Source organism: Phaseolus vulgaris, chromosome 8 (assembly GCF_051622355.1).
Source record: "Phaseolus vulgaris cultivar YP4 chromosome 8, ASM5162235v1, whole genome shotgun sequence".
NCBI lineage: Eukaryota > Viridiplantae > Streptophyta > Magnoliopsida > Fabales > Fabaceae > Phaseolus > Phaseolus vulgaris.
In genome coordinates, this window is record NC_143505.1 from 58,403,517 (window position 1) to 58,417,883 (window position 14,367).

The 14,367-nt window shown below is 33.0% G+C and overlaps 2 protein-coding genes across 2 annotated transcripts; one reads left to right on the forward strand and one right to left on the reverse strand.

Moving 5' to 3' along the window:
* Positions 1-3,282: 3,282 nt before the first annotated feature.
* Positions 3,283-6,216, forward strand: LOC137824286 (L-type lectin-domain containing receptor kinase VIII.1). The gene has a single exon (XM_068629860.2). The coding sequence runs from the start codon at positions 3,600-3,602 to the stop codon at positions 5,697-5,699; it is 2,100 nt and encodes a 699-aa protein (XP_068485961.2). The 5' UTR covers positions 3,283-3,599; the 3' UTR covers positions 5,700-6,216.
* Positions 6,217-8,333: 2,117 nt separating this feature from the next.
* LOC137824287 (glutamate decarboxylase) lies at positions 8,334-13,801 on the reverse strand. The gene is made up of 7 exons (XM_068629862.2): positions 13,639-13,801; positions 13,343-13,547; positions 11,397-11,597; positions 11,063-11,277; positions 10,715-10,968; positions 10,557-10,609; positions 8,334-9,177 (listed from the first exon to the last, which is right to left on the reverse strand). Exons 1-7 carry the CDS (start codon positions 13,722-13,724, stop codon positions 8,686-8,688), a joined length of 1,506 nt encoding a protein of 501 aa, XP_068485963.1. The 5' UTR covers positions 13,725-13,801; the 3' UTR covers positions 8,334-8,685.
* Between the last annotated feature and the right edge of the window lie 566 nt (positions 13,802-14,367).

Here is a 14,367-nt window from a genome sequence, read left to right on the forward strand (position 1 = left end):
TCTCACTATATTGTTTAACAATTATCAAATGTTTTCTTTCTTTATCAATAAAACAAACATCTTCTTTTATGATCAGTTCCAGATCTCGTTCTTGCTACTCTTCGAAATATCTTGTTTCACAACTCCGTTCAGATTTGCACCTTCATTATAATTAAACTTAGTGCTGATTTTTTTTTTATCAGAAAAACTTATTAGTGCTGATGTAATAGATATTTGAAGAAGATTTACTTGAATCATATCTTCAAATGAGATTTGTTCTTTTTGTTCCGTGCGTTTAATAAGGAATTTTTAATTTCATAAATTCGAAAAATATCTTTGCAAAATATTTGTTTCATGTTAATGAGAGATTAAAGATTAAAAAAAAAACAACTTGAACTTTCGTGTGATTCGACTCACTTACAGTAGTAAATTCTTCATTCAGACCATGTAAGACGCTTCCACCACATTTAAGGCCAAAACAAACCCAACTAAATAATTTTCAATTAAAACAATAAATAAATTTATCGATAATTACAATCCAAGAATTTACAATTAAAAATTAAAATACGAATGAAATTATATTGAAAGTAAAGCCACCTAACTTATTATTTATACTCATATAATAAATTTTAAATTTATCCATTTTGATGAGAAATTATGATAAAATAGTAGATATGACATTAGAGTAGCATGTTTGGGAGTTACGGAATGGGAATGTGTGATGTAATTAATTAAGTAAAAATGGATAGAACAGTATGTGTGTATTTAGAGTTGTTTGCAGGGTGAGAAACTTGAAGAAGTGGTTGGTGGAAATAAAAATGAGAAATAGATCTGAGTTTGTGGACTTTGAGAAGAAGTAACCTAATTTTGAGAAAAAGGCATTTTAGAGTTTGAGTAGAAGCTTGGTAAAGTATGCACCAAAACCTTCCTTCCATAACCATACCTTTCTCCACCATCATCTTATCTATAATAAACAATCATACAAATGTTGAAACTACTCTCTCCACTCTTCTAAGAACACCTTTTTCTTCCAATGCTTCTTTGTCTTATCTTCTCATCAAATTGCTTCAAACAACGTTGCGTGTTCACCAATTCTCAACCAAACATTTTTTTATCAATATGTTTCCATTGTATTCCACCAAACCAGCTTCACTTCAGCAACATTTTGCGGTTGCCTCTTTTCTTCTAAACTTCTTTCTATGCTCTCACTTTCTCATTCTCTAAAATAACATATCCTTGTCAAACTCAAATGAAGCCATCATTTTCTGATTTCCGAGGAAAGGGAATAACTAAAGGAAGAAAAAGTGATACACATTCACACACACAAAAAGAAGAAAGAGCAAGGAACTTCCTCACCGTTTCCACAGTTTCATCCTTGTTTTAAAAGCATAAAAGATGAAACCTTTTTTTCTCCCTTTATTCCTTTCTAATCCCATGGTATTTGTTACAAGAATCTGGGCAACATTCAATCCCAAGTATACTAAAGTTGCTGTAAAAGATATATGTATGTATGTTGAGAGAGAGATATTGAATGTGCAAAAATAATAAAAAAAGTATACTGAAGTTAGTGCGAAGTCTTGATTGATAGGTAGAGTTACACGACATGATGAACACCAAAATTAAGGTACTATAAGACTTTTTGGGTTATGGTTATTGGCTCATAAAAGCCATGGTTTGCACTTGTTGTTGTTAAAGTTTTCAACACCTTTTAATCTTTATTAATAATGTTTTTTTTAGACAAAAAAGACAGTCTTTTCTCCTTCTTATCCTGTTCTTCTCTGCTAAAGCTTTGGCTACGTTAAATATGCGACATCTATTTTCTTTAACTAATAAAAACACCTTTTCAGCTTGCAATTAATTTTAATAATAAAATGTGTTTTTGAATAATTTTTTTTATTTAAATATATTTATTTGCAAAAACAAAATCAAACTATTTAAATCAACTACTCTGTGGTGGTTATTTTCTGATATATTTTTTAATTTATACTTATATAAAGAGAATTTCTTTTATAATTTTTTTTGGATGTACACAAATTTTTCTAATTTTATCCTTATTTAATATATCATTTTATTAGTATAATAGAGTATTTTTTTATTTCATATGAATTATTTAAGAAATAAAATTATTTTTTAATCTTTTAAATTAATGTTAAGGAATAATTTTTCTATGCAAACTAACTCTACATTTTTTCTAAGAAAAAAGGAAAGAAAGAGAGCATACTCTCACCCTCACTCTGCTATCACACTAAATTTCACATATAAAATAAAATAACTTTCATTTTCAATCACTCTCTCAATTTTATTTCAAACAACTCTATTTTGATAAAATCATTATTTATTTTGTATCTACCATCAAGTGAATCCTAACCTTAATATGAACATCATCACACTCTCCGATCCCAAAATCGTTAATAGAAGAAAAGAAAAAATTGAAAAAAAAGAGAAACTCAAACCATAGGAGAAAGAAAGCTTGATTGATCAATTCATCATTTTTCTTTTACATGTTATTTTTTGTTTTCCAATTTCAATTCATTCAAAATTATTTGTGTATGTATGTTAAATTTCTATCACCATGAGAAAGAATATAAAATATAAAATATGAAATATTTATTTATGTATGTATTTATTTATGTGTTTATGTTAAATATAAAATATAGTTTTAATTAAAAATGTAATAAATGAATATTTCCAACATACAATTATATTGTATATTTTATATTAGTCAACAACTTTAATTGTTATATAAGTTAAACAGTTACAAGAATAATATATGGAATATACTTAAAAAAAGGAGAGAGTTTAACACCAGACTAGATAAATTTCCCCTCCCTAAACTAAAGGAGCAAACAATAAATAATAACTCTAGAATCTCACACATAACCTTATATATTTATTTCAAATTGTACTAGTTTATAATCAGTGGTTCCACTTCAAATAATTATGCATTTTCTTTGTCTTTGCGTATACCTCTTCCTTATGATCTTGAGTATAATAAGATAAGATTTAAACCAACAATTCATGAAACGACAATTTGATTCTATGCACAGTTTTAGACAGCCAAACAATGTATGTGTTTTTATTGTACAAAACATTTTTCATCTTAATTTATCCCTTCTTCACCTTTACATTGAATGGAGAGTATAAAAAGTAGTATTTTATTTATAAAAAATATTAATGATAAATAATAAATGAGGAGAACAACAGCACAAAGAGAGAGAACAAAGAATTTGTCTGCAGTTGAATTGGATTGAACGCATTCATACGCAAAGTCTCATCACTTTCTTAAACATCAAATTTATCTCAATCATTAAACATAATAAAGTTGAATTGATGAATAAAGTTGGTTAAAAATGTCATAAGAAAAAATGCAAGTAAAAGGGTTAATAGGAGAATATGGAGATGAGTGTGGGAAGAAAGAATGAAAGAACCGTTGAGAGAGAGTGGGACAGGTGTCGAGGTAGCGAAGAACAGTGTATTGGGATTCTCTGAACCCGTGAATTCTCACTCTCAACTTCTCTCTGTCTCTATCACTTTCACTCTGCTTCTTTAGGAGAACAAACCAAACAACCCAACAAACATAACACAGAATCAATTTCGACAATTCAATCTCTGCTTCGCCAATGTCGCATCTCTCAATGCTCTTTATTTTTGCTTTCATCAACTTCGTAGCCGCAGGGACCGAGTTCGACTTTGGAACTCTCACATTGGAAAGCCTCAAGCTTCTCGGCGACGCTCACTTTAACAACGGCACCGTAAGCCTCACGCGCGACCTTGCCGTTCCCACCTCCAGCGCCGGGAGAGCTCTGTACTCCCGTCCGGTCAGGTTCCGCCTTCCGGGAAACCGCTTTCCGGCCAGCTTCACCACCTTCTTTTCCTTCTCCGTCGCCAACCTCAATCCTTCGTCCATCGGGGGCGGCCTCGCCTTCGTCCTCGCGCCGGACGACGAAACGATCGGCGACGCCGGGGGCTTTCTTGGACTCAGCGCAGCCGCCGCCGCCGCGGATGGGGGCGGCGGAAGCTTTATTGCCGTGGAGTTTGATACGCTTATGGACGTAGAGTTTAAGGACATTAATGGGAACCACGTCGGGCTGGACTTAAACAGCGTCGTTTCGAGCGAGGTTGGTGATTTGGAGAGCTTTGGGGTCGATCTGAAGAGCGGTGACCTAATTAACGCGTGGATTGAGTTCGATGGATCGAGCAAAGGGTTGAGCGTGTGGGTTTCGTATTCCAATTTGAAACCGAAAGATCCCGTTTTGTCGACGAGCCTCGATGTTGATAAGTATTTGAATGATTTTATGTATGTGGGGTTCTCAGGTTCCACGCAGGGTAGCACAGAGGTTCACAGAATAGAGTGGTGGAGTTTTGGTTCGTCTTTTGAAGCTGCGGCGGCGGCTGCGCCTCCGCCTCCACCGGCGGTGAGTTTGCTGAACCCGACGGCGAATGCGGTGAACTCGGCGCCTCCTTCTTTGGCTCCTTCTAATAGTGAAGAGAAAGAGAGCAAAAGCAAATCGTCTTGCCACAATGGGTTGTGTAAGCAGAATTTGGGAGCGGTTGCTGGTGTTGTGACTGCTGGGGCATTTGTTTTGGCTATTTTTGCTGGTGCATTGATTTGGTTTTACTCTAAGAAGGTTAAGCGTGTTAACAAGTTTGATTCGCTTGGTTCCGAGATCATTAAAACGCCGAAGCAGTTTACCTACAAGGAGCTGAAGTCGGCTACGAAGTGTTTCAATGCGAATAGGATCATTGGCCATGGCGCGTTTGGGACTGTGTATAAGGGGGTTTTGCCTGATAATGGGGACACTGTTGCGGTGAAGAGGTGCAGCCATAGTAGTCAGGGGAAGAATGAGTTTTTGTCTGAGTTGTCTATCATTGGGAGTCTGAGGCATCGGAATCTTGTTCGGCTTCAAGGGTGGTGCCATGAAAAAGGGGAGATTCTGCTGGTGTATGACTTGATGCCTAATGGGAGTTTGGACAAGGCTTTGTTCGAGGCTAGGACACCGCTTCCCTGGTCCCACCGGCGCAAGATTTTGCTGGGCGTGGCCTCAGCCTTGGCCTACTTGCATCAAGAGTGTGAGAATCAGGTGATTCACAGGGACATCAAGACTAGTAATATAATGCTGGATGAAGGGTTCAATGCCAGGTTGGGAGATTTTGGTTTGGCGAGGCAAACTGAGCATGATAAGTCGCCGGATGCCACCGTGGCTGCTGGGACAATGGGGTACCTGGCACCCGAGTATCTCCTCACTGGAAAGGCTACAGAGAAAACTGATGTGTTTAGTTATGGTGCAGTGGTTCTTGAGGTGGCCAGTGGGAGAAGACCGATAGAGAAGGATGGCAATGGGGGTGCTAAAGGTGGCATTAGCTGCAATTTGGTAGAATGGGTATGGAGTTTGCACCGGGAAGGAAGGTTGCTATTGGCGGCTGATGAAAGGCTTGAGGGGGAGTTTGATGAGGGAGAGATGAGGAGGGTACTCTTGGTTGGGCTAGCTTGCTCTCACCCTGATCCATTGGCTCGACCTACTATGAGGGGTGTGGTTCAGATGCTGGTGGGGGAAGCTGAAGTGCCTATTGTCCCAAGAACCAAGCCCTCCACTGGTTTCAGTACTTCCCACTCTTACTTACTAATGAGCTTGCAAGATAGTGTATCTGACTGTGATGGCATAATCACCATCTCTACATCCACATCAGAGAACAGCTTCGATCTTGGAGATATAGTCTGATCTGATTCAAATCTGTCTCTGGGACCAGGCCATTTTTAATTATTGATTGATATAGTGTAAATACAGATATGTATTCATTTGTTCTTGTATCTAAATGACAATAACATGCAATTAAGGGCCCTGAGAAAGAAAGTTTGGGGTTGAAGCAATTCTGCCACTAGAGCTAATGATTCATGGCAGAGTGCTGGCGTACACATTTTGGCTGAAATTAATTGGAGGGATTCATCTCATGCTGCGGAGCAATGCAAGAAGTTGGTATGAAATGTAGGGAAGGTGATGTAACATTAGATAGATTATTGTTCTACTTCTAATTTACGCCCATTTATCGGGTGGGTTTACATTAAGCAATTTGATTTTAAACAAGCATTTTTGGATAATTTGAATTAAGTGACCACGGTATAATAAAGTTAGAAATTTCAAGGAAGCTTTCTCCTTTGCCCTATTTATGGCAATGCAGGATTTTGTATCTCTCACATACAGAAATATACACTGTATATAACGAAAGAATGCCTCAGCTTTATATATGGTTATCAGTCATTGAAACTGGGGTAATGGTTTTTTTATTTTATTGATGTTCATATCTTCCCAACTTTCTAAATGTATTTTTTGATTCTGTGGTGACGAGTTATATGCAGAGTTGAGAGTTGGAAAATGGTATTGTTTCTTGCCTCTTATTATAGAATTTTGTGATTAGGATATCCATTCTTAGTGGTACTGGATATAAATGATGTTTTCCACAATTTAATTGATGAAGGAAGGAAACTAGCATACCATTTCATTCTGCTACAAATTTAAACTACTTTCCTTATTGATGGCATTTCCTTCTGCTTATCTACCAAGTTATACATTTTTATAATTAAATAAATAAGTAAATAAAATCCTTCATATTTGTGTGTGTGAATACATATTCTTTTTTTTTTTCATTTCTAAAAAAGTAAAGTTATTTTTTTAAAGAAAAAGTAAATTTATAGAAAGATTGTTGGTGTTTTCTCTAGTTGCAAAGTACAAGAAGGGTAAATTTATTTCTTTGTTGTCGCAGTAGTACTAATGAGAGGGCAGATGCATCATGCATAGTTTACTATGTTCAGGAAAATAATAGGAAATGCTTCTTGATGCTAACAACATTAAAGTGAACCTTTGTAGTTCTAGTTTCTTAGCCCAGGTAAACGTCTGTTTCATGTGTCATTCTTTTTTCTAACAAGTCACACGAACTAGTGCTACACATGACAAAGCACTAGCAGAATCGTTTTCTATTTTTAATCTCAACAAAGTAATTTTTCTTCTGTGGGCATGTGAACACTATTTTCACTCATCTTTATTTTCTTGCAATGCCTTGTCTTGTTTCAATGGAGAAGAGGCATTTAGTAACATACTCTGGTTAAGGTGATCGTGAATGGCAAATGTTTACTTTAATGAATTACTTCCCCTTTATGGTAAATTGATAATGAATTCCCTAGCTTCAATAAAAATCTTCACTTCTGCAATTTAGATATTTTCCACTTTCCTGCAAAACTGTCAGTGATACAACGTACAAACTACTCTTTGTGGGTGTCTTCCCCATTTTGCTTGGACCTTTTTTTCGGTTTGTTTTCTATATTTTTTTCATCAAGCCCACAGATTGTTTTTCCAAATGAAAATTATTCCAGAATGATAGTATAGGACTAAATTCTTGGATCCTACCTTCTTTGATTGTTTGAATTCTAAATGACAACGATGTATTACGTTGCAAATGTTCATAATTTAAGTATGACAGCTTAACAATTTCTACTCATTCTCACTTTTCTTTATCCTTTTGTAACAGAAGGTCGATCGATCGTGCCAATATTGTATGAGTTATTGTGACAGAACAATAATAATATAGGAAATTTTTGTTTGCGTTGAAAAGTGGAATAACTTTAAGTCCAAACAGATCAATTATTTCCTATTTTATACAACCAACAAGAGTGATAAAATTGTAGCTAAGAACAATTTCAGCATATCTAAAATGATGTAACCATGTTATTGGTGAAGGGAATACTTAGTTATCCTCAATATGTTATATGAGCATTAAGCTGCAAATCTTTCTCTTAATAACTTCTAAATACTACTCCCTCTTAATTTAAATATAAAAAGATGTTATATTCAGTGGATGAAAATGTAATTAAATTTATATAATGTTACTATTTTAAAAATATTTTCAAGTTTAATCTAAACATCACCTCCAAAAAATATAATTTTATTAGAGATAGTTTAAAAGTATGGTTTTTTTTTATGAAATAAGGAAAATTTAATAAATTAAACTAACCGTTTTGATTGATGTAAAATAAATACTTTTGTTTCTATCTGAGTTTGCAAAAAATTACTGTTCAAAGAAGCACAAGGGGCTTTCTACAGAAAAATGACACTGATAATGAATTTGTACCCACAAAAACCTGAACATAGTTTTTCATCATACTTCTGTACTTTGTTTAGTGTAAAGGTTAATTACTATGTAGTAAAGTTTGGTTTTGTCAACATAATTTTTCTCTTAAACTACTTTACTTTGAACTTGTCACTTTATAAACAACTATTAATTTGACGCGTCAAAAGGGGCCAAGTCCAAAACAAGAGAACAACACTACAAGCCTCTAGGAAAAGAAATAGAAGAAATAGTGTATTATGAGAACGAAAAGAATAATAAATATTATTTTTACTTCTGTAATCAAATATGAAGAAAATACATAACTCATGTATAAACATTTATACAAATGTTTATATGCAGTGGAACACATTTACTTGAACCAACTTGTCCGAAACAAAAATTTTGGAACACAAGAACATAACTTGCTTGCACTGATAAAACAAAATTTGTCATACTAGTTAAAATTTTATGAGCATTCATGCACACTAATTCTCATACCAGGATAATTAAGTTTTTAGTAAAATTTGTGCCTACCAAAGGTTGTTGTCGTCACGCATGAATTGCTCTGCTCTGCATAAATAGGTAAAATTGATCCAAAACAAGGCTCTAACAGACGCCATTCATCTTCTTCTTGTCCATAACAAACTTCTTCCAAACTGATGTGATTTCCCTCTGCGTCTCTAGTTCACTCTTCTTGGCAAGCAATACTTTGCTCTCAGCGTCTTCACCTTCTTCTCCAGTAGACGTTACGCTGCTGATTACCCTAGCAGGAAGCTGCTCCAGCTCGTGCACCACTTTAGTGATATCATTGACAAGACGCTCCGCAAGGGTGCGAGAAAAGTCCTCCCTAACCACAACACGAAGCACTGTGACATGTTCTGCATCTGGGGGCATAGTGTATGCTGGCACTATCCATCCATAGCGCCTCAGCAGGTCAGAGATTTGGAACTCATTGAAGTGGCTGTGCTCCTTCAAAGTGAAGGCCACCAATGGGACACCAATATCTTTAGACACAATGTTAAACCTTCCAGTTCCCTCTAGTCCTTCCTTAAGCACTCCCATGTTGTCTCTGCAGTTTTCCATCACCATTTTATATCCCTGCAAACCCAATTAGTCAAGTTCAATTTTGATGCGTTTTAAGTTTAAAAGTTTTTATACTTGTTATAAAAATAATAATTTAAGTGCACATCTCACAACTGAATGACATTACAAAAGTTCTTTTCATTTTAAATGCATTTGGATTAAATTCAGATAATAAAGATGGTAGGAAATAGCTATCAATTTCCTCTAGAGAGATTCTATCACACAAAAGAAAAAACAATAATAGAAAATCGACAGATGATGGAATGCAAAATAAAGAAATAAGAAATAATCACACATAAAAATTTAACATGGTTTACTGAAATCCAATCTATATCCAAAGTAAGAAATTTATTAAGAATAAACATGAGATTATAACAAAAAAATTTATTTCATTAGTAAACTTTTAATTCTAAGTTATCTTTTACTTGAAGTATAAGATCTTATTTATAGAAGAGATACTCTTATAACTGACATAAATCACTTAAACTAAACAAAGAAAGATATGTAAACAATGTTCATCATAACAAAACATTATCAAAGAGTTTCACCAAATAGTTCATGACTTAGTAAACGTTCAGATATTAGAAGGTGTACATATTAACATTTCAGAATTAACATAACTAAAACGATATAAAAAAAATTAATCAAGATTTTTTAATTAGTTTACAATAAATGACTAATATAATATCCTATTCAAAAGTTTCTTAATATTCGATAATATTAAAAAAAACAAATATATACTTCTAAGTAGAAGATTTGCAAGAAGTGTAGAGTACCTCACCATGTGAAAAGGGAAAGTTTTTAATATATCTATTATTGTGTGGTTTTCAAATCAAATACGATCTCACAACCCTTTTTATTAATTTTTTATTAAATAATTTAATTTATATTTTAATTAAATAACTTAATTCAATATTTTATTATTATATAGAGTTGTTAAATAGATATAAGAAAATAGTTTTTTCTTTTTTAAAATGAAGATGTTAATAACTATTTGATACCAATGAGATAAAAGAAGATAATACATTGACACCCTTAAAAATACAATCACTTGAAAGCTCAGTACATTAATATTTTAATCATATGATATTTTAATATAAATTATTAACATATATTATTACATTGTTAAAGTAAGTTGGAAAATGAATGTATTTTGTATTATATGATGTTAAAGGATAACTTTAGGTGAGATAAAAATAAATAAAGAGATGATAGGGTGACCTTTTCTTCAGAAAATACAATCATTTAACAATTTAATATATTAACATTTTAATCATTTTGTTTTTATATTTAATATAAATTGTTCATATATATTATCATATTGTTAAAATAGGTAAGTATGTATGACCGATGAAATATAAGTATGCTTTGTGCTCAAGTATGTCTTATAATACCTCATAACCTAATCGAATTAGTTGGTAGTACTGAGCAATAATTTGGCTAGAACCTGCATTGCAAATTTTATGCAAAAAAAAAAGTATTAGGGATCTATATGCATAAGCTCAGATGTATTGTAGTTTGTAGTTTTAAAGCAATTGAATGTGTGAATTACCTTTGGAGAAGTTGAGGGTGAAGGTGGGTTGATCAGCTCCAAGATAGTTAATGTGGAAAATGAGTTCCTCAGGAAGGTCTTCCTTGGTTCTCCAAATTACCCAACCAATTCCAGCATAGACTAGACCATATTTGTGTCCACTAACATTGATGCTCTTCACTAGTGGTAACCGAAAGTCCCATTCAAGCTCTGGATAAATAAAGGGTGCAATGAATCCACCACTGGCTGCATCCACGTGAATTGGAGTGTCCCATCTACACAATAATTAATTTCACATGTCAATTCCATCTCTAAAGCACCTTAAACTCGATTCACAAAATAGCAAATAGTTAAGACCCACACACACACCCAGTTTCCTGATTCTTTTGTACTAGCAGATCATTTAAGCGCTTCACATCTTCAAACTCTCCGTTCAAAGTGGAACCAAGGATAGCAGCAACACAAATGGTGTTCTCATCCACCATTTCCGCTGCTTTATCAGGGTCCATTACAAAGTATCCATCGCTCAGCTTCACCTCTTTCAGCTCCACCTCAAAGTACCTCGCAAATTTCTCCCAGCAAACCTTCACATGAGCAGAATGAATTAAGTTCAGTGTCTCGTTAATTAAATATTTATTAAAAACTATATAAAATCACGATAAAATTTTATTGGGTGAAGATATGCAAGTGTGTTTTTGGGTACCTGAACATTGGCACCAGTAACAATGTTGGGACTATCACAAGACTTCCCTTGTTCTTTCCTTCTATTCTGCCACCTCCTTTTGAATGCCAATCCAGCCAACATTATGGCCTCTGATGAGCCAACAGTACCAACACCAACTGCAATTTCTGAGTCTTCGAGTGGTGCATTGAAAAGGTGAGCTATCATGTTAACGCAACGGTTCTGCATATGCATACACGTTTGAATGCTAACGTTAATTAGATCAAAACATTATGCACGAATCAGCTTTTATTGACTACCATGAAATCAAGTTTGAATGGTTACATTATACACTCTATATATAATTACAGCACATGTAAATAGTAGGCTTTATACTACACTATTTTTAGGATATATTCACCCATAACTGGCTGCCAATTGTCAAAACAAAGGACCGGCCCAACCTATTTTGATTGGACCAAAGGACTTTCTGTAGGCTGTTTCTTCCTCCACCTCAATATATTCTTCTCCCACTTCCATAAATATTTATATTTTCAAAAATACCCTATGTAATATTTTGAATTACATAAGTTTTTTTTTAAATTCGTAATCCACACGCTTAAACATTATAGAATTTAATTTTGGATAATATATTATGTATACGATTCTGTTATAAAGAAATTGTAGATACCTACATCCAATTTTTTACTCTTATTTTTAGAAAGAAAAAAAATTACCAATCAGGATATAACATATAGTTAAAAAATATTTATTGAGTTCAAACATCAATGAAACACGTTTATCAACATAAATAAAAACAAAAACAAAAATTATAAAAAAATATACAAAAATAAATTATTTATAACAATTAGAGAAATTGTACAAAGAATAACTAAAACCTGGTCACAAAAAGTACAAATAGTAGTAGTTTTTTGAATAAACATAAAAGCTAAAGAATAAATATTATTTATATACATTTTTCATTGTTTTGTAATCATAATTTTTTTAATTTAGAATTAAACTATAAAATACGTTTAAATTTAATTATTAAATTTCTAACATATATCAAATAGATGTGGGCGTGTTGAGTACTGTGTTACTTGTACTCAGATTCTTCCTGACCATGATTCATCTTAAAATAAGAAAGTACGTATCTATCCTATTTATTGTGTATATGTTTTTGAGTGTACATTAGATCTGGGTATATTGTCATCACAAAGAGCAGAAATAAGTTTTTCATAGAACAAAAATAATAATAATTTGGCATTTATAAGGTCAATATGTTAAAAAATTTAAGAATGTAGAAAATAGTTTTTTTATAGAATTTATAAAGAAATTGATTATAATTTTTTAAATTATTTTCTAAAAAATAGTTATAATTACAATTTTTGTAAAAGATACTAAAAATAAAACTTTAACAATAATTATAAATCTTCTTAAGGTTATTAAATTTTAAAAATATATTTTAAAATTAAAATCATTTGACTCTTAATCAGTCAAATGAGAATAAAAGTTATGTATCTTTTCAGTTCTGACACGATAAATCTTATTAATTGTCAACACTTATTTTCTTAAAAATATTTTAGGAAAACTAGTAAACTTATCATATATTTAGAAGAAGAAAAAATAATAAAAAAGAGACAAATAATTATTTTTTAAAAGTGTGGATACATATAACACCTAAATGTTGAAAACAAGCTCCATAACCTGACTTATTGTATACTATTTAAAGCTACAATTCACATTATCAAATACCCTAATTATATATATATATATATATATATATATGTGTGTGTATGTATATGTATATGTATGCTAGAAAAAGTGAAACACCTGATATAGGTAGAGAGAAGGATTCAGAAAGAAAGGAGAAGGTATGGGATCAATGATTTCGATGAAAATGAATGATTCTGTCTCATCATTCATCCTTAATTGATTACGATTATTAATAATAACAGTAATAGTGATTGGTATGGAGCGGTACTTGCCTGGAGTTCAGTGGTGACAGGGTACTCATCCATGTCCACATAGTTTTTGTTAATGGCGGCCATAATGAGTTTGTCACATTCAGGCTCCATCCACGTCGTCACAAACGACGCCAGGTTCAGCCTCGGATTTCCGTCTAACATCAGCTCGTCGTTTATGATCTGGTACGCCGCTTCCTTCGGGATCGATAGCTCTCCCATCTTGAACCTACGCATCATCGATCGTTCATTTTCACACACAACAATAATCTCATTCATTCAATAGATCAAAAAAGAGAGATCCAGATCGATGTACTTACCTTGGAAGAGCAGTGCGCACATAGCGAGAGGCGAAGGTTGAATGGACAGAAACGTCCGTCTGCGAGGCCGTTTTGGAGAGAACCATGGCGCTCGATAATCGCGAGAGATAGAAAGACAAAGAAACTGTGTGTAGATGTGATGAATGATGAATCTGTTGTGGAAGAGTGCGAAGGTGGTGAGAGGAGTTAGGGTCTTATATAGGGTGGAGATAGCCACGTGTGTTAGAAGTAACCCCACACCAACCAACATGCATTAGCGTTCTCTCTTCTCCATCTCCCATAACAAAACACTTTTTGTTTTCATTCTTCATTTATTTGCACAACACTCTTACATTAAGTTTTCTAAAAGTAAACAATTTAAGGTAATTATAGCTTTGGGAAAAACTACTATTTAAGGTGTATTGCATATATAAAAAATGTTTCTAACAAATAGTAAAGCATGCGCGTTGAAAAAAAATAAAAATGATGAAGTAATGAATATAATAATTATAAATAGGAAGTCAGCTTTTTAAAAAAAAAAAAAAAAAACATGAAGAATGTTAGAGACAGATGTCCAAAAATAATGTGGAGTATCCAATGAGAGTAATTGATTTTTTTTTTATGGATTAATTCCTTAAAAATCTTGAAAACAATGTCAATAATATATTTAATGAAAATAAAATCAAATTTATTTTTGAATCTTACTATTAAATCAACATGTACACTGTGTTTGGAACCATAGTTATATTG

Excerpts from the sequence above, each read along its gene's own strand:
- LOC137824286 (XM_068629860.2), top strand. The coding sequence starts at position 3,600 with ATGTCGCATCTCTCAATGCTCTTTATTTTTGCTTTCATCAACTTCGTA.
- LOC137824287 (XM_068629862.2), bottom strand. The coding sequence starts at position 13,724 with ATGGTTCTCTCCAAAACGGCCTCGCAGACGGACGTTTCTGTCCATTCA. Across the intron at positions 13,548-13,638 it reads GTGCGCACTGCTCTTCCAAG|GTTCAAGATGGGAGAGCTAT; the intron begins GTAAGTACATCG and ends GATGATGCGTAG. Across the intron at positions 10,610-10,714 it reads CACCCTCAACTTCTCCAAAG|GTTCTAGCCAAATTATTGCT; the intron begins GTAATTCACACA and ends TTTGCAATGCAG.